This window comes from Hermetia illucens, chromosome 6, assembly GCF_905115235.1.
Source record: "Hermetia illucens chromosome 6, iHerIll2.2.curated.20191125, whole genome shotgun sequence".
Lineage (NCBI taxonomy): Eukaryota > Metazoa > Arthropoda > Insecta > Diptera > Stratiomyidae > Hermetia > Hermetia illucens.
The window spans coordinates 35,334,427-35,362,071 of NC_051854.1; the positions used below are offsets into that span (position 1 = coordinate 35,334,427).

Genomic DNA, 27,645 nt, shown 5'->3' on the forward strand with positions numbered 1-27,645 from the left:
GAAACTACCCAATCAAAACTGAAGAATTCATACTCTCCATATCGATATCGATTCAAATTAATAATAGTATATTGCCATATTTTTGGGGAAATTGAGTCGAATTCCCCTTAAGTTTATCCCAGAGTTATAAAAGTTGGTAGTACCATGAACTATAATATGAGGCATATTATCCCCATCAAAATCATACTATTAGTAGCAAAGTTAAAGTAGCTCAAAGTTGACTTTACCGTGTAAATTTACTGCAACTAAATGTCAATATCACACTAAAGTGGGTAGTCAGATATGCTAAATGCATATACATAACGGGGTACGTACAAATGGGATAGTTCTACACTCAAATATACTCACAGAAGAAGTAAAAACCTTTCATACCTAATGCGCCCAGCTTCCGGTTTCCCGACTTGTTTATAGTTGATGTGGGTTAAATTCTTGGCATTTGCTAATATTAAACTCAGTGTAAAGCGTATGAGGTTGACTATTATCAATACAGGGCTTTCCATCAAATGATTCATTTAAATCGCTTTCTACAAAATAGAGGCCAATGGAATTTTTAGCTATGTGACACGGAGCTGTCGTGCACTCGTCACTCCTCACATCTTTTTCTTCAGCCTTTGTCCCGTTCACAAGCGGGGCAGGTCGATTTAATTTTATGAAATGCCTGATCAAGATGTAATCGCGAGGCCTTTAAATCCCCAATCAGCGTATCAAGCCATCGTTGTTTCGGCCGGCTTTTTGGTTGCTTACCATTGTCATCGATATTCAGGTCAATATTGGTAAGTGAATTCTCGTTAGCGTGAATTACGTGACCACACAATCGAAAACGCCTCACTCGCAGTTTTTCTACGGTCGGTGCAAACCCATATCGGTCGCGGATATTCTTATTTCAGACGTGATCAAAACGTGTCACCCCATCAGTGCAATGCAACATCTTCGTCTCCATTACCGCAAGACGCCGTTCATTGTCTTTTATAGTGGGCCAACACTCAGAACTATAGAGAGCGGCATTGCAGTAAATTTTAGATTTGAGACGTGCGCTGATACGTCGATCATAAAGAACACTAGTTGTGGGATGCCACTTCATCCAGATTACGTTATTGCGTGAAGTAATTACATTACGCAATTCTTTATTGCCTGATAGCATTGACTCGAGATATTTAAATCGTTGAGTTCTGGCAATGGCAGTAACCTGCCTCTCGAGATATTTAAATCGCTCAGTTCTGGCAATGGCAGTAATCTGCCCAGAACTGAGCGATTTAAATATCTCGGGTGAATGCTATCAGTCATTAGAGAACTTCGTTATGCTCCTCACATAGGGAAACACAAAACCTTTTATACCTGAAGTGTCAAGCTTCCGGTTTCTTGATTTGTTTCTTTTGTACCGCCAGATCAAGACTTATGAATCAATTTGAATCTTTGTCATCTACAGGATGAAAATGTCATCTTTATTTAGCAATCCCATCTGTCTTTGAACATTATATTTATTGTAACACTGTCTCACGTTCATTGCAGCATTACATATTTTTACATCAGTATATAGGATAGGTTATAGAAAATAATAGACAAAAGAATTTGATGAAAGTAAAGAATAATGAATTTATTTTAACAAGATGAAATGAATGAATGAAATCTCTGATAATTACTGAATTTTGTTACCGGTCTTTCCTTATTGTTTCTAATATATGAATTTGTTTCTTTTCCTTAAGGATATGCACAGTGGCAAGTTGAACGATCACAGGACGATGTATTTATGGCAACGCAAGAATCAGCTGGACAACAACGGGATCCACAAGGTAGGTCCATTGTTTATTGGAAAAAGTTGAGTGTGGCTAAGAAAACCTGAAAATTTCATTTCAATTTTTAACGGCATATGGTTGATTTGATTTGAATTGACAAAAAAATTTATTTAGAATGAAGATAAGATGAAGTTAAATGATAGATTCGCTTTTATTAGCCATGCTCGTATAGATCGGGAACTCCGAGGTATGATCCTTTTCATTGGTTTATATTAACAATTATTTCGAAACTGTATGGAATTCCTCTCTCGTAAGTTTCTTAACGATATAACGGTAAATTTATATTTCAATGAAATGGCGTCATTACCACGGATTTGCCTACCTTTATTGAATTTGATTAGAAAAAATGTTGAAGTAAAGATTGACTTTTGGTAATTTTTGGTGTTTGTGTAGCATTTTGTTACGATTCTTTTAATAATGAAGTTGCAAATGGAAGCAAAATGTACATCTGCTATAAATTTTCCAGATACTGACAATGATTATTTTCACATTTACATTAGCGACGTAGGGTAACGTACGTTGCTTCCATTTGCGATTGTATCTTTAATTTGTGACATATTGGTACACTAAAATAATTCTATATATATATATATATAAAATTTGTTATACTAATCTTTTGCGCAACAAATAACAAGTCTGCATAGCAGTATTTCGATAATGTAACAAGTAAAACCCAATTTACATGAAATTGCATATATAACAAAGCATATACATATGAAATGTAGATCCGGATCTGAAGATAGAAAAATCTTCAATTTCGAACATCCAAGGATACAAAGGTCTAATTTCTTCGTTATTCATGTTTATCGAACTAATTAGGAAATTTTAAAAAGTCACCTGATTACAATTTATCGAAATTGAATGAAGAGTGAAAACGTTGGCCTTTTCGAGTTCTTAAAGTGTTTGTTTGTTATTTAATATTTTATTTTCCGTATTTCCGTTGCCCTGAGCAAAAAAGCTATAAGATATATATATTTTTATGATATGAGATTGAAGCATAGGAAGGGAAAAAGTCATTCGGAATCTTTTCTCCGACTTTTGTTGGCAGAAATATCATGTCAGGATAAAAGAGCAGGAGAATAATAAAACCAATTTTATTTATATATAAACTGCATGCCATTTTTACCCTTTTCACTTTTCATTTCGATTTTTTTGACGTAACTTTATGAACACAAATATGCTTCCACATTTATTTGGTTGACGGGACTATTTCTAGTTAATTATAATTTCTCCTTGCATTAGTTCCGTATGTAGTGTATATAAGAAATTGAAGAACTATATACGGATTGTTATCATTGAAATAAATGCGCGAATACGGGAATGCCTCTCGAGATTTCAATGATTGAGTCTATACATGTGACTAGTTCGTTAGGCTCAGTTCGGTTTATAAAGTCAAGAAGAAAAGTTCGTTGTTTTCGAGTGCTGAGTCAAGTATTTCGTTTGTTGGTTTGTGATGGTGATCAGTTATTGGAAATTTGGAGGAATTAGAACTGTGATTGAAGAAGAGTTCAGTGGGAAGTTTGCAGCCAGGGTTGGTAGCTGTAAATTTTAATTAATTTACAGTGAGGTATATTATGAACTTTTCTAGGAGGTCGCAGATAACATCGAAAATTAATTAATGGTAATTATTTTATGAGGTAAGTATTACTCCGTGCCAGCAGTATCGGTTGGTCGGAAGAGCATCATTTGTGTAGTTTTGTATTTTTTCCTTTTTATGATTTAAATTTTTTATTTTCATTCAAATTTTCGATATACATATAATTCCGATGCCACAACATGTCGCGAATTATACATATGCTCATGTTAGCGAATCCATGTATGGGGTACAGTAATCATTTATTATCAGTGCAAAGAGGAAAACTAAAAAGTGTTGATTGCTTCAAAGCAAAGACTTCTTATATAGCTAAAATGGCAACTTCTATATAAAGCTGTCTTTTTAAAGAAATCAGGATTTTTCTCAAGGATTGTATTATTTGCCTTAGGAAAACCTCATCATATTTACGAAATGTGACATGGTATTTGCTATTTGTAGTGAATCGGATTTCTAGCGGTTTTCCTTCATGGAATTTAGACTTAGATGGTCGTGGTGTTTAGTTGGAAAAAGAAACTACCAAAATATTTAGGTCTCGTTTGCGGTATCTATGCAGGAATTTCTTATGGTTTTTGCTAAGAAAAAAATTGAAATGAAGTGTCATCACAATTGTGTTAAGGGGTCACACTACAGACAATGGAATTATGTTCATCTTGATTTTCAATGGGAAGGCCAACGTTTTTTTCTCGATATAATAATCAATTCCTTTTTTTGAATCTTGCAATGATTGATGGCCTTAATAAATAATAGAGTATATTTCAAGGAAAATAATTTAAGATGTAGCATGCGTTTGGCCTTTTCTATTGAAAACTAATCCTAGGAAATGTCAACAATAGTTGCTTGCCGTAAAGTATTTCAATTTTTTTATATGCGTATCCGAACGACTGTGCAATTATTTACATTTAAACTTCTCGCGTCGGCCTACACAAAGTAGAATATTTAAAGTGTTTCAATGTATCTGTTTAATCCCAAAAATGAAAGTCAATGGAGGAGTACATTTCTAAATTAATGCGGTAATGAGAGTGGAAAATTTGTTTCTCTTGCCTCCTGTTTTTTGTAAACAAAATGAAATAAGGTTTTGTGTGAAATAAGATCTTATTAAAATCGGTTTAGTTAATGTCTGTCACACGCACTTTTCTCAGAAACGGCTGTACCGATTAACAAGAAATTTGGTGGAAACTATGAACGCACCCACACATGCGTGATGCAAAAGGGTTGTCTAATTTTTTTTCACAAAATATAGTCGTGTTGAATATCACATAAAAGTTCTCGACTAGTACTTTCCGAAACTGCTATTAGTTTTGACATGTGTTGGAAAAGCTGGGGGTGCGGGAATTGGAAATTGGTCATTTCTTTCATGGACCCATTTTCAGAAACTATTCAACTGAAAAATCTGAAAAAATCGAGAAGCTGCCCGTATACGGTGTCTAAGCGTCAAAATATTCTCCATATCGATATCTACTGAAATAAAGTTAATAATAGTATATTACTGTATCTCTGGGAAATTAACTAGAAATTCTCCTTATGTTTATCCTAGAGTCATACAAATTAGTAGTAATATACATATACTAGCATGTATCCCCAAGCTTTGTCAAAATCGTATTATTACTGACAAGGTAACAGTTGCTCAAAGTTGTTTCTTCCGTGTAGTGTATCAATGTGACACTAAAGTGAGAAGTCTGACATACTAAATGTATGTACATTACGAACTATGTACACAATAATGCAGAATAGATAATATACAGAATAATTCTGCATTCAAATAAAATTACACAAGAAATACACAAAACGTTTGACACCTGGTGTATCGAGCTTCCGGGTATCGACTTATTTGTTTGCTACTTTCTCATGCGCTTAATTTACGTGCTCGGTGAACGAACGCGACCCACGTCGCAAGGATGAGTTTATCATGACCGACTTTCTAATCATATTGTGGTCATTAGCTGTCGCTTGTTTGTCTACTTCCATTGACTCAATTTCTGATTTGAAGGCATGTCATGAGATTCATTTGTACATAAAAACATGGTATACTCATTGGCAGTCCTATACAATTTGGATTATGGGAAAAATGGTAGCTGTAGAAATTAGCGCCATTGAACTTCGAGCACCACGGTGTATGGTGGGTTCCGACTTTTCTTCGGGCTTCTTTCTGTTTCATGTGGATATTCTCTCAAGATCGCAGCGTGGTTTAGTGTACTGATCATCCATCAAGTATATTTGCTTCTTAGATTTCTCATTCTGGAGCGGAATTCTTTTGAAATTGTTTGCAACTAAGCCCGGACTGGAAAATGAATGGTATGCACATTTGTATATTGAGCTTAGCTTACTACTTCGCTTTTTCTCTCTCTTCTCTTCGTGGTGCCCTTTTGATCAAGTGTGATCGATGATTATCTGAAGGCTCGATAAATGGATGGGATACATGCAGCTGGTGGTGGTTAGTGGTTGTTTATAAAATGTTTATGTATCAATATCAGATAGAAGTGAAACTCTGAGGTACTAAATGTACATCTATTACACACCGTCGGACCTCGATTTGTTCTTAGATAAAGAACACACAAAATCGTTCATAAAGTTTGCATAATAAAACGAGAAAATTTTCACTTCTGCAATTGTTGGCTTTATGGTTCACTTCCTAAATATTTGCCGATCATCTCCTCCGCTTTGTTGTGGAGTATATCTTCTTTCTAATTCGTCTTTTTTTTTCTTTAGCTTTTATCTCGTTTCCAAGCGGAGTCGGCTTGATTTTCTTCCTAATTATTTTTCTGTTATTCCATTTTAAAAAGGTTAGGGATTAGATTATCGTCACTTCCAATGATGTGCAAATGATAACCTACTGCAGCAAGACAAACAAGCGCGATCATTATTCTGATCAATTGTAGGATATATCTATTGTTCGGAGTATAGATAACCACAGTAATATGTCCAGTGAGAGAACTACGTCCTGTACATTGTTTTGGAGGAAATTACATTCTGTCAATGCCGTGTGCACATTCTTTAGACTGGTTTTTAGATTGGTTTTCTTATACAACCAATTTTTGCATCAAGTTCAAGGGAAGTTTCAGGTAAGTAAACTACGAAGCATGATAAAGAAAAATCGACTAAAAACGGCGATGAGGAGATATTGTTATCGTTATGCACATATCCATTAATTGCAAACGTAAAATTTTTTGGAAGAGACTACAACTAGTTCAGGGCGGCACTCGCGTTCGATAGCGGGGTGGTACGGGATACATTTTTTTATCGAAAAACGCGCTGCTTGACCTCATCTTGGCCCTGGCTGCAGCAAAACCGAAGCGACTCTCAGATGTTAACGCTTCTTTTTATACATTTCCAAAACGCAATATGAGTGAGAATCAAGATAAATCCACCATAGTTCGCCCAAAACCGGGGCTAGACTTCCTGCTTGGGGATTGAGGGATCCTAAGTCCGCATCCATTTGACGTTACAGCGGAAATGAAGAGCAACCTGCTCCCACTTTTTTTTTTGAATCGCTGACCGCTCTTAGTGCCGAGATTGCGCATAATGTTTTTATCAACACGGGGGAGATCAGAAGAGCGTTATGAAAATATGCAACTTATACTGTAGACTTAGCTCACCTGTCAGCTATTGAGGTATCTGGATGATTCTACTCAATTGAAATATCCAGTGCATTCACTCTATATATCCTGGGATGGAAAATTTTCTAGAGGTATGCCAGTCATTACATAGACTATGACTTTAGAATATTTTGTTCAAGCCTACTAGACTTAAGAAAGTTATAATAGGTTAAAGTTTTGCTTTTCGTGTGAATTTACTGCAACCTAAAGCCAGACACTACAAGTTCTTGACATAAGAAAAGCACGAAATATTTTATGCCGAACGTTGAACTCGTGGTCTTCAACCGTGATGGTCAAAATGTAAATAGTTGTTAATTCAAATGACAAACCACTCATGCCGACTTCAAGATCATACTTCTATTTTAGAATAAATGAAAAATTCCATTGTATGTTTTTAAGGTATTCAATTTCGAAAGTAATCTTGGAGATATCTTTATTCAGCGTTAACCTATTATGTTTTAGAACTTTTGGGCTGATTATTAGTTAAAAAAATATCAACTTAAATATTAATAGAACATTAAATACGGGCTTTCAGTTACAATAATCTTCAGTTTGTTCCTTATTACCACTTTCAAATTATAGAATATTACACTTTCCACCTCAGATTTGGTGGTGGTGGTAATTTGGAATAATGCAGAAAGCTTTGATTATTGTTTTCAAGGGTTAAAAGCTATCTTTGTGATTGTTATAATTTACTGTGCATATATCGATATTTCGGAAATCAGGAAGAATCTGGAATTGCATGTTACCCAAAACGGTTTCGGCGGTGTTCATTAAGTAGCCTGTTGATATCAGGACTACCTGTCCTATATTTATACGAAGGAAATGATCATTTTCCGCGACAATATTCGCCCATATTTAAGCTAATTTTAAGGGAGCATTTGTTCTCATGTGGCATATTCCCTTACCTTGCACTATCTATTTCAGATCGTTGCGTGATTTCCTTAACCGGAAGAAATTTTGTTAATAGCGTATAGGCTATTTAATGAGAGATTGAAAACCTACCAGAAAAATGATAAATAACAGCAACTAATTGCAATTATTTGCGTTTATAATACGAATGCACTGGACGGCCATCATGGAATTGCTGGATTCCATGATCTGACATAGCAGCAAGGGAATCCTCGCCCCTGCACAATGATTGACCTATTTATTACTACTGCTGGTTTCTAATAACACGTGCATGTGTATCTGCCACGTACTTTGACGTAATAATGTCACAGGCCATCTTCGTGCCTTCGAATAACGGTGATCACTCCCCATGTGTGGCTGTCCTCTAACAGCACAGAGACGACGTTGTTATTCTCCATTATCAAAAGAGTTGGATTTCTTTGTTTCCAGTCCCATCTTCTCTTCAAATTCGAAGTTACCGAAGTACCGCTTTGCCTGGCAGTAACCTCTGAATGGTCAGCATTTGACTGGCGGTCGTAAGGTGGATGGGAAGCAATTGTGTGTCAGCTTTACGATTCTGGCGCCCGTTGATCGAATGAAAATGGATTCGGCCAACCGGCTAGATATGTGTGTTTAGACTGTGAGCGAGAATTTTATGGGCGCTAATGAACACACAAAAAATATCTCAAGTCCTTCCCCGTCCAGAGTTGGGCGGGTGGATTGCGGGCTCTTTCGGCGTGTAATCGGCAGGCCGAACTGTACGTGGATGGCAGGCTTTAGTGAGTAAGCAAATAAATGTTACTACTCAGTTTAGTCGATATGTTTTAGAAAAGATGCCAGGTTCATAATTGTCTCCATTGCTGCAATATCCCCTTTATTGTCTTTGATATAGTCGGCCAGCACAGCACCATAGAGGGTGCCGGCGGACGATCGTACGGTAAATTTGGAATTTTTGGGACGTTCATTGATGTATCGTTCACAAAGAACATTAGTTGTCGAACGCCACTTCATTCAATTTGCACCGATGCGTGGAGTAATTTCAAAGTGAAGTTCATCATTCCCTAATAGCAATTGATCAGCGGCGCTTATATTGCAATCAGTAATATTTCTGCATATTTTTTCAATATCTTGCTTAAAGTCTAGGTTATATACCAAATAGTTTTTTTTAGATTAGGATGAGTAGCTTTGTTCTAAGCTTCGAATCGTATCTTTGTGAAATAAACATTAAAATATTGATATTTGTATGGATTGAAACATTGTCTTAAAATGTCTGAATGAAATTGGCAATAACAGTAACAAAAGGACCAAAAGCTATGTAGATATCCATTGCTTGAAAAGAAGTTAACAGAAAGATGATCGTAAGTTATTTTGGTGAAAAAAATGACTTCTCATCTTGTGGCCGATACTCTGCGGTGCATTTTATGTAGCATGTCGTTTTACATACTTTGGGGGTATAGCTCTGGCCATTTCATAGCAAATCCGATGTGAGAGAGAAAAACAGGAGCATATTTACGTTTTACACTCCATAGAATTCGGAACTAGTAGTGAAACAAATTTTCCAAAAATTTGATATATTTTCTTACACAAATCTGATATATTTTGTGTACCGCCCAAGAGACATTGCCTTATTAATATTATATATCTACCCGATTGCTGTGCACTGAAACATATATATGATTACTATTTGTTGCTGCAAGCCTTTGAAAGCTGCTTTCTCATTTGCATTAGGTGTTGTGTGTGTTTTTTTTTTGGTTGATTCTGTTCGAACCATCGTAATTCACACAGTCGTACAATGTTTTCTATTGTAATTTTCCATAGATTTGTTAACACCGCGATGGGAAATGTTTGATACAATTTCCGATGAGGTGAAAAAACATCGGACTACAAGAGAACCACCCAGAGTGGGTTTTAATGATTTTCAATTTAATAGTATCAAAATTGAAATTGATGAAGATTCGCCTGTAAAAGCACATCAGCTGAGTAGAAGGTAGATAGAAGAACTTTTTTTTGGTGATTCTATTTTTAGCTTTTATATCATTTCTGTCGAAATTTTAATAGGGATCGAAATTTTACTATAGATGTCAGTCGCTTTTTTTTTTACATATATTTATACATTATGGATTTTCGCTTCAAATGCGTTTTCATACTTCTTAGATTGTCTGAAAACTTTCCTCTGAATAAGTTTTCAGATAAACTATTTGCAGATTATAATCAACGTAGCAATACTTATATTGGAAGTTTTTCAAACGTACATAAATTGGTGATTTGTTTGCGGAAATTCATGAATTGTATTCTATCCTCGAATCCTTCCGGTTAAATTTAATTATATGAAACAGTGTAATTATTGACCTATGAGTAGTATGATTTTAGTATGAACCTAATATGGATATGAAGTGTTATTTATTTTCCTACGTAAATGTAGCTCGAGGAGAAGAGTATCTGAATATCTTTGTGCTGAATGTGGGAAGTCATATAAACACCGCGGAAATTTAGGTAGGCATATTAGATACGAGTGCGGAAAACCAGGAATATTTGCATGTCCCGTTTGTGATCGGCGTTTTCATCAAGGCTGCAATCTGCAAAGACATGTTTCTACCCTGCACATGCATCAAAAACGTGCTAATTGAAAAGATAAGTAATTTAATTTGTCTATTATTATCTAGGAAAATCGAACAATGTGTAAATTGTTAATAGCGCTTTCATTACTCGAATGATTGTTAGATCTTTGTTCCTTTGGGAATATTTCGTTTGTAAAAAAATTGAACAAGGGAAAAAATAATGCTTTTCTATTTGGAAACAACATGAAATTATGTCAATCTACATTCTGTCAAAGAAATTGCTGGAAATTGGTCAGTAAATGTTGTTCATTTAAATCTTCCTATATAGGTCCCTTCCAAAATCATATACTAAACAAGTGTTATGCTACAGTTTAAAAGGCATTTGTCGGGACGCATTTCGATTTTCGCCGTGAATTGTTCTTTATATCATCATTACGAACTAGCATATGCGTTTCATAGCTAAACAAAACGGTACGAATTGATTCGTGAGACAGCTCAACGACTATTTCTTTCAAAATTGAATGATATTTTTCAGCCACCATTTGCCTGATTTTACAATATCAACTTCCAATTGATACTATTAATGGTCGAAAAGAGGGAGGCTAATCTTCCAGTCAACTTCAACTGAAGAGGTTGATGGCCGGAAAGAGTGATGTTAATTTTCAATCAAATCTGTTTGACTGTTTTGGAATTCATTCTACCACTCATGCACTTGGTTTTGACAAAGTCGGCTCAGCATGAGCATTATGTAAGATTTTCTGCATTCTGCATTCTGAAATTCCACTTGCAATACAAAACTGAGACAAATTAAAAAAAAATTCACTTGAAATTAACTGACGTAATCGAGCACATATGAAGTAAATAGTAGATTGCGCTTAGTACAAAGGAGAGTGGTGCCAACTAACCGTCTAACTAATTTTGATAATCCCTTTAAGTGGAGTTTTTAAATGATCAATCTTCGGTACTTTTTTGACAAATTGTATACCTATGATAACGTATTTGAAACCTGTTTCCCTTCTAAGTTAATGGCATTTCTAACTTAACTGATTTGTGTGAAAAATATTTAGTATAATAAAACCGAGTAAAAGCTAAAATAGAATCCCTTCGAAAATGAAGAACGATGGAATTTTTCCCCTTAGGCAGAAATTGTCACAAATTATTTTTTTGTGAGCAGAATATTTCTATTGAACTTATCTCGAATTTACAAAAAACTCAATTGTTTTGTTTTAATTACAATGTATCTGCAGATTTAGAATTGAACGATTTAGCTTTTTTAAGCATTATATATAAAAAGAGTCATCACAATTCTTTGTAATTTTTTTTTTTTTTTTATAAAGTGAAAGGCATCGATTAGTGCTTGTCTTATTCTCGACATTTTTTAAGTAGTTAAGTGTTGTTGTGTTGGTATATATACACGATCAAAATGTATAGAAACTTTCCAATCGCAAAGTACTCAAGAAAATAAAGGCAGTGGCTACATCAATTTTGAATCGCCATTCCTTGCTTTTAAATATCGAAAAAATATGGAAACGGATGGTAGCATTGGCGTATCCTTATATTGGAAGTTTTTTTCTTAAAGACGAAAATCGAAATGGTTCTATGGCACACTATAACGCAATTTTGTGAGGGTGTTATCTGAGTAGTTCATAGTTGAGGCGATATCCATATCGTGTTACAACCTGAATGAAAAGTACGATGCCCTTCAATGCGTGTAGAAAGTATATAACGGCACGTCAAAACTTTTCGCTAGCATAATGATAGTAACTTGTTTCGCCTTTGTAGTACGAACTCAGATAATTTTTAAGGCGTTGTATTTTATTCGGAAGCGCTTGCTGATTGAGATGAAGTTTTGTGGGCAAATTCAACTTTGTTGGTAGCGAAATTATGAAATTCCACTCGTGACACCCATTCGTAAAGTTAATTAATAGTATTACGTTTTGGAAAAAAGTATAGAATTTAATTTCAATACGTTACGACTGGCTTTTCGTTAACCACTCTGAACTTTAGTGATGTATTATAAATAAACGAAATGAACTTTAAACCCAAAAACGTTATTGCCCCTTGAAGTTTCTTATATAAAAACTATGCCAGTTTCGCATCTGCGAAAGCTTCCAGTTTTGAGTTTGTTGTATAACAAATCAATTTATCAATCAATCAATTTATACAGAGTCACAGATTTGTGTAACTTGATTTTATGATGAAGTACAACCTCTCTCCTGTTAATTGACTTTGGTCTCTTTTTCGCATTCATTGCGGCGGATGCAATTAATATTTTAAAGTTATGATGCTTCGATTACTAGAATTAGGCAGCAAAAGACTGAGTAATTTTTTCCAATTAGTCCAGTTTGGAGAAGGTAGTTGTAGTTTTTGTTAAACAATTAAAAAGAGTACATAATTTATGACGAGGAGGTATTTGTGGTTTTTGCTAAACAAATAAAGTAAATCCATAATTTGTCGTACTCATTTCCAACTGTGAGGTCGGATTCTTCTTTAATCACTGCTTTAATAATAATAATCATTGGCGCAACATTCCATATTGGATCAGGGCCTTGAAGTGTGTAAGAGCATTTCATTCAAGACCGTAACGGTACACTACAGGATTATAGTCCTCGTAGGAGGCAATGTGGTGAGCATTGCGCTCGCCCGAGATTATTACCCTGATTTGACTCAGGTACTCATTCACAGCTGAGTCGACTTGTATCCGACGTCAGATCACGGTACATATCCCATTGCCACTAGTGAGATTTGAACTGCGATTTTCAGTACGACAGCCTTGTACTCTAACCACTCAGCTATCCGGACACTGCTTTGCTTGTGCTTAAATATAGTTGGGGGGGATGGTGGCGGTCAGCCTAACAAGATAATGTTCTTGTCTCTAAACCAATGGATTGTGATCTCTGACTTGTGATATATTATAATTTAATCCCATTCAAGTAAGTGTCGCGGAAATGTTCGCCAATGAAAGCATCAAGGCAATATCTAACACAGATTTTTCATTATTCGTTCGACTTTCACAAATGACCATTACGCCGACGCCACTGGCAGCTACACTACAGCATAATACTGTTTCCTCCATGCTTGACAATAGGTACCATACAACCCGGATGGTATTCTTCGCCGATACTGCGTCTCACCAGGATCACCTAAGTGCTTCGAATACCATCGAAAAGTGGAAATCATATATTTCTCAAATTAACCATTATTTTTATAATAATAGAAGTTTTAGAAGAGAGCTCTAAGATGAAAGTTTGTTTACTCGCGTTTAAGTTTCCTATCTTGGCGTGTCGTGGGTATGCGTTGCTCTCATTAAACCTTTTAAGAACACAGCAAACACTACAACCTTTTCCGCGTAAAAAAAAATTTATTCATTCTTCTATTAAAAGGTCACTAATGTTGACCATTTTCGAAAATAACTACAAAATATATGTGTTTACACTAAGAGTAGCAAAGACTGATAATACCTGCTTAAGGCGAAATTTAACAACACGTATATTGAGCTTTGAGTTCCGGTGTTGTACTAATTATCTGGAAGTGTTTCTATTTCATTATTATTATATATTCGCCGGCGGTAAAGTGAGTACTTCGCAGTGTTGTCATACAATTTGAGCAAGGTTTATACTTCCGCAGTCGGGCGGTCCCAGTTTTGGATGAAATTCCTCTTACGGCCATATTTAAGTCTATTGAATGAAACTCCACTTGCAAAGAGTAAACATAAAACTTTTAGATCAAGATATAATTTTGAAAAGGATAGAAGTCGCGCAGTATTCAGCTTAATTGTAATGGCGTGTTGAAATATTGAAGCACGATCAGGGGGATACATATGAATATACATTTTACAATAAAACTGATAAGGGAGAGATTTGTCTTATTCGGAGGTCAAAAATTCATTAGAATCACAATTTATGAACAAAATGTACTCACCTGAAATGGTCTAATATCCAATGTTAAATTGGACCTTGCTCTGCAAGAAGGAATAACTAGAATAATTACTTCTACAGATTGATTTGTGTGAGTGAAGTTTTCATCACATTACTCGGAGTTAATATTGCTTCCATTTCAACAGGAGAAACTAATTCAATTCGGTAAAATTTCGACCTATTTCTAAATAATCCCTGCAAGTTTTTAGAGAATGCTCTTTATATCTAACACTTATAATTTGAATTCTTTGACGCTATGTGAATAAAACTATTAAACAAGAACTAATGTATTGAGTTTGCTGAGACAAGAAATAAGATGATTTGAACTAATGGCAGGCGATATTTCAGGATTTAGTCATTTCAATAATTATGTTCCGACGCAAGAATTATTTCCCTGCCCTCAATGCAACCGTGTCTATAGACGTTGGGGAACATTGCAACGTCATTTGAAACAGGAATGTGGCAAAGGTAAATGTATGGTTTGTTCGGTTTGTGGTCATCGAACTAAGCGCGCCGATCATCTCATGCAACATGTCCGTAAGAGACATCCTGAAATCGCCAATAGACACCCCTTAAAACCGATGGATTTTACTATATAGTTTTTATTTTCGCCAAAGGTGCATCCTGATGCAGAGATTGTAGAATTATCTATCTCTAATATTTATATTTATTTTGAAACATGTAACATGAAGTTTATGGAATAAATTTAATTGTTTTTAAAACACGAGTTATTTGTAATAATGGAAATGATGTCATAATATGAAATGGGTATTTGTTTAAATATTTTATATTTCAAAGGCTGAGGGAGGCATTTTAAAGGAGAATCCATAACAGGTTAGTAGAGAATGGAGATCAATTACACATATTTTACTCGAGGCATTTTATAAGATTCGTGTGTTGCGCAATAAGACAGTCTCACTTCAAGCGTCAGGGTTTCAAAGTTAACCATGTGTTACGATTTTGCTTTGCTAAAAGGGTTGAAAGACTATCTCTAATATTAATTATCATAAGAATATGGAATCAGATGTATTATGATTTTCGTTCATCCGTTTAAGACATGTGGTCGATCGGAGGTCATTTTTGCATAATTGGGTTTTTCTAGTACAATTTCAGCACGGTTGATAATGACGCTGATTGTTATTCGCAATAGACTCCCCGCCTTATTTTCACTAATGACGGAAACCATTTCTATGGTGCAATCTAACAAAACTCAACAAAATGGTCGTTTTTGAAAAGAAACTATTTTTTAAATTATTGGCATTTTAAATTTCAACCTTTCTCAAATTTGTGTCACTATTATTCAAATTCAAATCAAGTCATGAAGAGATATCACAGAATATTCAAGCGGCCCAAGATTCGAATCCCGTTCAGGGCAAATCCATTTTTAGGGGTATGTGAATTTTTCAGAAACATACGTTTATCGCCGCCTAGGTAAAGATGTCAGAATTTGCTGTATAGTTTGTTACATACAGTAAATGAAAGTAGATTTTTGTAAACCCACATTTTTATTCACATGTGTCGTATTTTGGGAAGCATTTGTTTCTTCAGTGTGAAATCCGTATGACGGAGGATGATCCAGTGCGGAAAGTCTATAAGAAAAATACCTATGGTGGGAAAAGACGTTTCAGACTGTCTGAGATGGAGCGATGGCGTACGCGCGGACACTAAATACTTATTACTAGGGATATCAAATAAGTGGCCATCGACGCAAAATCGGGATATTTGGGGTTTCTTACTAAGTCCTCGACCAGGCACGGATTGTTAGGCCATTGATGATAATAGACTACAATATCGGGTACCACACTGGAGAGTTTGGTGGAAAACATTATTATTAACAAGTTTATAATAGGTTTATGAACTTATTCCTTCCACTTGAAATTAATGCATTCTAACGTGAAAAATAAAGGAATGGCAGGGAAAGCAACGAAGTGATCGTCGAAAACAAAGGATGACATTTGGGATGCTTGATCTTCGCTCACTGTTCGGCTATGCGCGGTAGTATATCGTTTCCGTGATTTGTGCGGAACAAAACCTTAATAAAATCGATTCATTTCTGTCTGTTGTCACACCTGACTTATTTGTAACTGGCTGAACGTAAATTTGGTGAGAACATTCAGCCTGATATTCCCTTTATATACAACAATTATTATTTTGTGTTGGCTTCACATTTGTGTGTAATTTTTTCACAAAATATGATCATGTGGGGTATCAAATGAAAGGGCTTGATTAGTACTTTTCCAAATTGATCTTACTTCTTTACTGGATAAAACTCCCCTCTTTTATGATTGTTCAACATGTGTGCCCCAAAAAGTGTAACCGGTGTCACTCTCGGAACCGAAAAATCTGAAAAATCGCAATTATGGATCTACATAAGATCTAGGCCTCGAAATATATCCCATTCTTACATATGCTGCAGTAAAGTTAATAACATACCACCATATGTTAGAAATTCCTCTGAGACCCCCTTAAATTCCACCTAGAAATACAAAAATTTGGCATCATTATAAGTGACTATATAAAAGGTAATTTGGGAAAGTTTGAAGGAAATTTATTATCAAGAAACCTATAAGCACGTGCATTTATTGCACTGTTAGCCTTGTTTGTGCGGTGTCATCATGTAAGTGGGCAGGAACACGTAGTGTTCCTTTTTAGCTTTCTTTATTTGTATATATAGGCTTTTATGCACAGGGTAAATCGAAATTATTCAGATGTGTGCAATCAACTGACATAGATGTGTATATATACAAACATCAGTATTCAGTAATAGACAATATTTGTTTGTTTAGGAGAAAGCAAATCTTTGTCTTCAGCGCACAATTAGTAGTGTTTTTAAAATTGCGATTTCTCAGAAATAAAATAACATCGAAATGAAATGAAAATAAATCTATTTGGTTGTTATAGGCAGGGTTGATTTTCAAATTGCCCTTTCTGAGACTTAATTCAACTCCTACGTTTTTAATCAAACCGTGAACTCAAAGGAAAGAGTAAATGCAGTTTTATTTAGAATATATATAGTTATGGCCCGAACTAGGATTAAGGGAATTTTGGCAGCGTTTATAAAATTAAATTTTTGCCTAAACCTAAAATCCTAGTTCTTACCATAATTGGCTTGCGCGATTGTTTTGTTAAAAAGCTTATTAAAGTCGGTCTAAGCCGTTCCTAAGGAAAGTGAGGGGAGATATTTTGGAAAAAACGTGTTTTCGTAGTCCATTCAGTTTTAGTAAGATGTTTGTGACCATTCGGAATGTAAAGTCTTGTCAAGTTTAAATGCCATTTTTAAAAACAAGTCTAGCGAATAAGGGATTGGGGGGGGGGGGGGGGGGGGGGGTGTTCCACTGTGTTGTTGCTCTAAGCATAAAATTTCATTACCACATTTGAAGTGAGTGATCCAGCATATTCAATGTGCATACACTACAAGCTATGTTCAAGTGAAATTATCGTTCATCTAAATATGTTCATATAAAAAAAATCCTCGAATCTGGGATGTCTTCTTTCTTTCTTTCGATTTGTGTAATTGGTTTCTAAGTTCAAATTGAATTTCTTCAATTGTTTCATTTTGGCTGCGTGAAATTCTCTAGCTTCATACAATTATTTTTGTAATTCTGGTGGGGTATCAGTTTTTCTTAAAAGACTGTTTTTAAACCCCCGCCTGCAGAGAGAAATAAGCTGGTTTATTCAAGGTTATGGTGCTCGTATGTCTATAGTGGCGGCCATTGAAATGTGGACAAGTTGAAGAAGTTTAATAACATCCTCTTATGAGCGAAATTCTCAGACACATTGACAAACCAAGACAAGGATTGGTTATGCAAATTGTTGCATTACAGTCCATGAGCGCACATCTTCGATTCTTCTGAGAAGATCACATTCTTCCAATCGTCAACCATCCATTCCATTCCATCAGCTTGTTAGCTTACTCAAACCGTTTCCGGTTCATTTGAGCGATCGAGCGTGCAGCCCAGGAGCCGAGAAGGTCTTCAGTTGTTTTGAAGCGATTTTTAAGATCAATTCTCTTAATCTTCACGTGTGAAGCCTTTGTGAGTTACTAGTCCTAATTTTTGGCAAGTGGATCGAATACGAGCTATTTTCAGAAAAGTCGCCGCTGCATACTTAATGTTACAGTCGAAGATTCGGCTCGGAAGACAGTTGTTTTACCTTTTGCGATTTCATGCAGAAGATGTAGAACAGGAAGTTAAACTAGTTACGACTTCATTGATTTAAATTAATTAAGGATATTCAGTGGGTAGATTCTACTTTCTGTAAATTTAGTTGGCCGTGTTGTCGCTCGGTGCAGTGAATTTGTAGAATGTCTCATATTTTGGCCCAGTCCTGTGGAACGTATCTTGAACCAGGGGCATATACGAGGCACGTCCAGAAAGTAAATGTACTCAATTTGCGTGAGCTTCAAGAAATGTTTAAGAAACAAAAAAACATTGCATTACACACATTTGTACATATATTAGTTATTTTTCAACATAGTCGCCGTCCATTTCAATGCAGGCGGTGAGCAGGGCATTAATTTTTGATGCCTCGAAAAAATTTCACTTCTCTACCGCCCCTTCACTTCTTCGTTCGTTGGAAATTTTTTCCACTCATATGTCCCTTCAGGGAAGTGAACGAATGATAATCTAAGTGCATCAAGTCACAGGAATTTTATACTGTCCATGTGGGAAGAGTAGAGGTATGATGTGATTTCTACAAAAATTCTATAGCTGATTGCTATTGATTTCCGTTCCTGACTCTGGGTTGGTGCGAAGAAGTTGATAGTTGAATATCTTTGTCAATGAGGTTTATCGTTTTGCTGAACTAAGGTTTTCAGCAGTTCAAAATTCAGGTTCCTATTTGTTTGCGCATACCCCTTTGTAAATTCTATTTTTATGGAATTTTAGAAATGATTTTAAATATTCTACTTTTATTCGAAGTGTAAAATTCTGACGTTAAATGTTTAAAAAAGGAGAAATGTATATATCCTATATTCGGAGAATTAAATCAGACAAGTGAAAGTTAAGTATGATAGATGAAAAATCTTTATAAATGCAGCCAACAAAAATGCAATACTGCAACCGACGTTTCAATGAAATCTTTCAGATTCAAGGACATCGTTCATAAGTTGGGTTCCTGCAAAAGTTCTGACTTCATCTTCGATCCAGTCACAAACATTGACACCATTATTGTATAATACATCCGATACTATAGTACGCGAATTATATAAATGTTGCACAGTTGGAACCCCATGCGCTGATTATTCCGCCAGGCATTCGCCAACTACTTCATCAATGCAACAATTCTTACCAAATTTAATTGATGCGGATGAAGCTGCGTCATCAATAAAATTTACGAAATCTACTGTTGCGTCGGTTGCTGCTGAAGTAACATCATGTTTGTCTCCTATTTCGTCAACAACAAACTTAACGTCATCAAAATTTCTATTGCAACGTCCTATTCTGAATTTGAAACAACTTTCGCCACATTCAAGAATTTCGTTCAATTGTACATACTGTCCATTTCGCTGTATATGGAAATATGACCTAAAATTGCATTTAAGACAAAAACATGGAATTCATAAAAATATGTAGTTGAAATTGAAAACGTAATACATTAAATCGTTGCAATCGGTAAACTGACTTAGTTGTGCTTCGAATATATTTTCTCGACACAGGGAGATTTGTGTATTGTTGGAAATTAATAAAAAAAATCTCATTTAGGGTTACAATTTTTTTCGTATGACTATGCTTTATTTATTCCGGAAGTTCCAATAGATGTATGTATATATGCAATAGCAATGAATCACAAGTCGATACAGTACAAAAGTTGATAACATTCGTAAATCGAATTTTATTTTGAAAGGTTTTCTAATGTATGATATATTGTTTAGAAACATTTCTTATAACTTTGAATAAAATCTACGATAGTTCAGCTTTTTTATAATGAAAATGGTATTTTAAATGGAAGGATTAATTGTAGTTTAGAAACAAAATATTGTGCGTGCAAAGATAAAATGTAGAGTAGATTAATGAGTTGTAGTGTATATTAATTTCTTTCTAAATGCAAATAAACTACAATACGTCGCTGGTTTGTGAAATGGTTGCAATCTTGCAGAATGTTATTAATACTGTAGTAACTCAATTCACTGTAGGTAGTACCACTGGAAACATTTGTCAGTTGGTGCATATGTGTGAGCTGTCTTTGAAAAGAAAGGGAATTTGAGTATCTATCGATGTGATATTTCGATAACCTGTCTACTAAAGTTGTTACCGAAAATAACGTGCATTAATATAATTGGCATTTTTAAGTGCAGCAGTTTTACTTTGTTTGTAGTTCAATGCGTTAGAAAACTGCCCCTATTGTGCGTGGATTTTTTCGAAATAATCGCAGAAATCGATTAAATCGTCGATTCTAAGCAAAAAAATGTCTTTTGAAAATTGTACATACAAGTAGTAGTTTTCGAGTTATTCATCTGTTTTTTCTGCGAAAAAATGCATATTTCTAAACGGTTTTTCACTAATAACTCGAAAATCATGCATTTTGTGTAGAAATGATGCGAAGCAGAAACAAAGCAAACTTAATAAGAAAAAGAATGATTTTTTTCTTATTTTTTTGTAGGTGCGATATACACTGAGTCCTAGTTTATTATTATTTTATTTCTGCTTAGTATCATTACATGAAGTGCATGGCTTTCGAGTTACTTGTGAAAAATTGTTTAGAAATATGCATTTTTCCGGTGGAAAAGAACGACATGTTTGAACAAGAATAACTCGGAAAAGTATTGTTTGTAGGAAACATTTTTTGCTTAGAATTGAACATTTAATCGATTTATGCGATTCTTTCGAAAAAATGCACCCTTGAGAGAGCGTGCCACACCGGTCTTGACTGAAAGATTCGGATATCGCACCCGATTTAGTCATTTGGTAGCTTTCGCTACATTTTAAACGTTTTTGGAATACTGACATTGAAAGTTCGTGCAGACCAGGTTTACAAATTTTGGAACTGTACTACAAGAGGCAGGGTAAATTTAGGTCAATCTTTCTCTAAAATTAATATCAAAAGTTGCGTTTACACTTGCATTATAATAGATGATGATTTGATTTTTCGCATGATTTAAGTCTGTCCTTGCTCTATTCTCCAGCCTTTTCTTATATTTCATTTGGAATTCCATTTGTGTTCCAATTGGGCCAAATTTTTTATCCAAGCAGTTTTTCAATATTTACGGTTAAGCCACGAAGCCACTATCTGAAGGTTTTCAGTGGCAGAAAAGGTACAGGTTTCAGAATCTCTGGAAGTCTATGCCTTTTTTCGGTGTGCAGTCTTGGCTTTCAATTAAGGACTAGTGTTGTGTAGGTATATAATTTAAAAAGTCATAATTTAAAATATTAAACTAAAAGATTATAATCGTGGACTACCATCGAAATACTAAAAATGATCCAACTAACTTCTGTTTTGGCTGTTTTATCGAGTTTATTCCAGTAATTTTCAATTAATTTTTTAAAATGTCGAAATGCATAAAATATCTTTAAAATTATTGAATTTCTGAATGTCCTTTCGAATGTTTTTGAAAGGAAAAAATTATGAGTAATATATATGTAGAAGTATTTCATGTAGAAAACATTGACTGGGAAGCAGGGCAACTACACAATGGAGTTACCGCCTTGTTTTCAGTAATGATGGAAATCATTTCTGTGGAGATATCTAACCAAACTGTCTGAGAAATTGCGCTCACTTCCAAATTATAAGCTTTTCAAACATGCCGAAGATTTCCATTAATTTAAATCTAACTCGACACAGTTTTGATTCAAATCATTCGCCTAGTGACCTTACAAAGCGTTTAAGTTAAACTGTATTTTTTCCTGCCTTGTCAGAATTCAAACTTCGAAAAATTATCGGATATATCAATAGAGCAAATAAATCTACTATTTCGATACAAAAGCTCATCGGCTTATTTTATGTGGTGAGGGAGTCTATTATGCTCATCATAAAGTACAATAGGTCACATTCTTAACATATGCTTCTTAGAAATGGAAATGTGTGCAAAATACACCACCTTAATATCTGCGCAAAACTTGTAGTGGCGCAACTGTTGTGCAGTCCCCTAGTGTGCATTGGTTGCGATGGTCAGAATGGGAATGAATTGCAGCAAATGCTCTCGACACTCTAGAGGTCCTGCACTAGCACAGGTTCTCGAAAGACTCTCACCATAGAACTCATTTAGAAATTATCCTTGCAAAAAAAATGTCGTTCTATTCATTATCATCATCATCAATGGCGCCACAACCGGTATCCGGTCTAGGCCTGCCTTAATAAGGAACTCTTGACATCTCGGTTGTGTGCCGAGGTCCACCAAATCGTTATCCCTAAAAGCTGTCTGGCACCCTCACCTACGCCATCGCTCCATCTCAGGCAGGGTCTTCTTTTTCTGCCATTTATATTGCCCTTATAAACGTTTCGGGCTGGATCTTCCTCATCCATTCGGATCAGGTGACCTGCCCACCGCAACCTATTGAGCTGGATTTTATCCACAACTCAACAGTCTCAAATTTATAGTCTCCTATCTTTATTCTTCTCGTTTGACCAGTGCGGTTTGATGTTAGTTGGTTGATTTTTGGTGCTGACGTTGTCACAATGTATTTCGTCTTGCTTTGGTTGATGTGCAGTCCAAGATCTTGCGCTACCTGCTCGATCTGAATGAGAATAATTTGTAAGTCTCGGGTCGTTCTTCCCATGATGTCGATATCGTCGATGTAAAGAGGACCGTGCTTCCCGCATTTATCCCAGCATCACGGATTACTTTTTAGAAGGCCAAGTTAAACAGGACGCATGATAGAGCGTTTCATTTTCATAGACCGTTGTTGATGTTGAATGGTCTCGAGAGTGATCCTGTTGCTTTTATCTGGCCGTGCACATTGGTCAGAGTTAGCCTAATTCGTCTTATCAATTTCGTCGGGGCATCCAATTCTGTCATGAATGCGGCCTTAAAGTCGATGAAAAGATTGTGCAACTGATGTCCATATTCCAATAGTTTTTTCATTGCTTGCCATAGAGAAAATCTGATCTGTTGCTGATTTGCCTGGATTGACGCCTCTTTGGTATGGGCCAATGATGTTCTGAGCGAATGAGGCTATCCGGCCTAGCAAGATAGCGGAGAATATCTTATAGATGGTATTCAGCAACGTGATACCTCTATAATTGTTGCACTGTGTGATATCTCCCTTTTTATGAATGAGACAGATAATGCCTCGTTGCCAATGGTCAGGCATTGATTCGCTGTCCCACACCTTGAGCATAAGTTGATGAACCACCTGGTGTAATTGATCGCCTCCATATTTACACATTCGACTGTAATTCCATCGGTTCCTGGCGATTTATGATTTTTAAAGATCATGAAGTAGTATTTGTCCATCGTCTTCAATTGGCGGGACGCCGAACTCGCCGATGATCTGGTTGAGCAGTTCACTATAATACTCAACTCATCGCTCCAATATCGTCCAATGTCGGATATTAGATTTCCCTCTTTGTTTCGGCGGAATGAGCATTGGGGTGTATAAGGATTCATTCTGCTAGCTTGTTGGTAAGACTTGTGCGCTTGGTGCGGTTGCCCCTGTACTTTTCGAGTTCACAGATCTGTTGGTTCTCTCAACTTCTTCTGTCTAAAGTCGCTTCTCCATTCGACGGAGTTCGTGATAGTCCGCCGCGCATGCCTGCGTTCTTTGAGAGTGCAGCATTGCCCAGTATGGAGCATTCTTCCGTTCTGTTACTTCCTTACATTTATCGTCGAACCAGCCGCTATATGGTAGACTATAAGAAAGTATGCATAAAATGAAGAATCAGGGGGAAAATGTTTACACATTAAAAAAAAGTTGAAAGTATTGACGAGAAGAGCATAGTGTTTCTGATTGGATGGCCAGTGTAGCCATGGATCTAGCGGTTAAATTGCGACTAAATCTGCGAGTTTCGTTTTCTCGTTAGTCGATCCACTATGTGACAGTGAACTTCCTTCTTCCTGATTTGCTTTAACTATTTCCTATGTACAAACGCATTTATTAAGTATTTCATGCATTCGGTGCATAACTTATTGTTGAAAGAATTTTTCTATCATGTGCTATTGTTTAATGTTAAGTTTTTAATTTGTTGACCTTCCTCAATGTTTAGCAATATTTATAGTAAAGTACGTCTGATTGATTAGAAAATGCTCAGTCCAATCTATTATCCAATTCGAAAATAATTCGTGTCTATTTGGATGCACGCCAGCCGTAGTAGTTTATTTCTATAGTTATGTTTGTGCAGTTGTTAGTCATAGCTTCAATTTTTATTTCAACTCTTTTTTTGTTGATAAGATGGTTATAAATTATAAATATGTTGCTTTTGACCTGTTTTAGTTATTTTTTTTTCTTTCTTTCGGTTGCTTCTGCAAATTTTCAGTTTCACAGACATCACCACAGGATATAAAATTTCATCAAAGTATGATCGTTGGTGATTATTCAAATGAACGTTTCCCATGTGCTGTTTGTGGGAAAAGTTATCTCCGTAAACGGCATCTTCAACGACATATGCGTGACGAGTGTATAGGAATACCGCCACGCTTTCAGTGTGATTTGTGTCCGTCAAGATTCCGCCGCAAATATCATATGGTGCGCCATATGACTTCCAAACATGGAATTCCTTCACCGCAAGTACCGTCAGCTGAGTTGCGAAGACGCACAATCAATGTTGATGAATCTGGAATTGGAAATACTGAATCTCGCTCATCGATATCTCAAGCGGCCCATACAACATTTGGACCTTATTGTAAGAAAGAAGACTTTGAGAATGACTGTAAAAATTTTAATTTTAAGCAATATGAAAATTCAAATTTTGGCCCTGCAGATTATAAGGATTACGATAAAACTGTTGATGATGACTGGAAAATGAAATTAAGTTTATCATTAATTTCCAATTCTCTGCTTAAAGAACGCCTCGTTAATGCCATACCATTTTCTTACAACAATAATTAACACCTTAAGTGTTAAAATCAAGTGGGATATTGCACTCAGATTGTGTGCACAGATGCAAGTACATTTTTGCTGCGCTTCATAAAGATACCAAATTATAATAAAATAATTGCCAAATATGACCAAAACTAAAGACATTGGATGTAGATTATTTTCTCATTTAGGGAACATCAATAAGTTGATCTCATATACATGATATTATTGTAATTATAAAGTTTATTTTACTTTTTCAATTTCCAATTTATTATTAATCAAGCATGTGGGAGTTTTCTCAAAAAGGATCTCTTAGAATAATAGGCGTAAGTCATTCATTTGAAAACATATTTATCCATTTGATTGAATGGTTTTTTTATCCACGTGCGACACTTTTTCATACCAGAAGAAAACTATAGATGGATTAAAAAAAAAATCACAGTGTTTCAATATTGAAACAAAGAAAGTGGAAACTAACTCATTCCATGATTGGCTGTTTTATCAACTTTTATTCATCCAGTACTACAGAATGATTTTGAATGTTCATGATTACAATTAAGTACATTCTTTCTGGACTAGTTTATTTTTATTAGTATATTTTTTTATCGATATTCATGCTCCAAACTAAGTCATTTTATCATTTCTGCTCTTCTTTTTTAATGTCAAATGTGCTTTATGATTACTAGATAAAAGCATTAAACACATTTTTTAAACATGTTTACGTGATACTGTTAATTTTGTATGAATTCGTTTCATATTTCTGTATATTTTGATTAAAATAAACTCGACTTTTATAATAAACCTTTCTATATTTCCATTCTCGATCATCATTTGCCGGTTTGTCGTAATATCCGTGTATTACTCCATCGGAAAAATGAGATATGTGAAGTGCCCTTCAATAATTTTCAAAAATTAATCTCATGTTTTCAGAGAACAGCTCTTGTTATGTTATTTAAGAAAGAGAAATTGAAACATATTGATTAAGTAACATGAAAGATCGCCGGATTGCTGTTTTCCGCACATATTAGCACGGCAACTGCCAAATGTGAAAATAGCTTCCTTTTAGGAGAAGAAACTCTTAATTGTGAATCAGTACCTGCTTTAGAGTTTTTTTTTTAAAATGTTTCCTTAGGTCTGCTTTGGATAGAATTCCACATATATTATTTACCACCACTTTCAGCGTGCCATATATCGAACCGTATGAAGGAAATGCATTAGAGGTACGAATAAATGTTATGATAAAAATGTCTTTCAACTCTACTTTTCAATTAATTCATTCATTGTGCATTTGCTTGGTGAATGTGCGCCACTTCGTAAGGATTTCCATTCCAAGATGTGAAAATTTTATTCTACAATTTGATATTTATTAGTCGCTTCTATCCGCGTTTTCTAAAAGAATCCAGATAAAATAAAATACAATTGATTTTTTCCTGAAACGGGATGTATTATTTATTAGTATATACGTACTTCGGGCACAACTTGTATTTTATCTTATTTAGATTCATTTATTAGTAATTTAACAATTCGACAGGCTCCTCGGTCTCATTTTGGTTATTGTATTGTACATGGCACAAGACCGAAGTCATAGGCCGAGTAAAAACGAGAGAAAAAACAGCCTTGGTGAAAATAAAAAAAATTTTGCTCTAAAAGTGAAATTTCCTTTATAAATTTTTGATATGACCCTAGGTTAACAGGCAGAATCAATGGCAGGGACAACGATCTGCCGAAAACTGGGCGATTTAAGAGTCGGTATTTTTGTGTACTCTGTCGCTAGTATTTTTTCTTCTCATTATCGGCGACATCCATCGTACTGCGGAGAATGTAGAAGACATCTGCTTAGTTTCCAGCCGAGCCATGGATCCTGAGCAAATGTTTTTGGATTGGGAGAAGGGGCCAATCAGTATCGAACTGAACCGTTGCTGCACTTTCTCTATTTGGATATCATGGATGTTGAAGAGTTGTACGGCAAGGTAGCGTTATTTCTGTCGACGGTGACATCGAACTTGACGCAATAACAGTGCTAAGTTCACCACCGCTGCTTTGTCTAAAATGTAAAAATGCAGCTATATCAACACCAACATCAAATTGAGGCTGTTCTGCAGGAATATTTTCTCTGCGCTTCTACTGAACGGCACGTGAAAAGTGATCACCACTGTTAGTCGAAAGTTAGAAGCTTTTATCAACTTATGTTTACTTCGTAGTATCGTCTGAGATAATAAATATTGAACTTACGGTTCAGATATCCGTAGCAGAAGATTGATTACGCATTGAGAAAGGGTGAAACACCCATTGTGGATTATGTTATGCAATGGAACCTCCATATCCTGGGATGGTCAGCTAGTGGATC

General features: G+C 35.5%; 1 protein-coding gene across 11 annotated transcripts in view; it reads left to right on the forward strand.

Moving 5' to 3' along the window:
• LOC119659473 (longitudinals lacking protein, isoforms A/B/D/L) overlaps positions 1–27,645 on the forward strand; it is a 117,309-nt gene that overhangs the window by 14,181 nt on the left and 75,483 nt on the right. For 10 of the 11 annotated variants that reach the window (XM_038067570.1, XM_038067571.1, XM_038067572.1 and 7 more), the window contains exon 6: positions 1,704–1,790. In XM_038067570.1, coding sequence (XP_037923498.1) covers positions 1,704–1,790 — 87 coding nt within the window. Of the gene's footprint in view, positions 1–1,703; positions 1,791–24,756; positions 26,100–27,645 lie in introns of those variants that run through there. The other variant, XM_038067573.1, reaches the window with a different exon arrangement.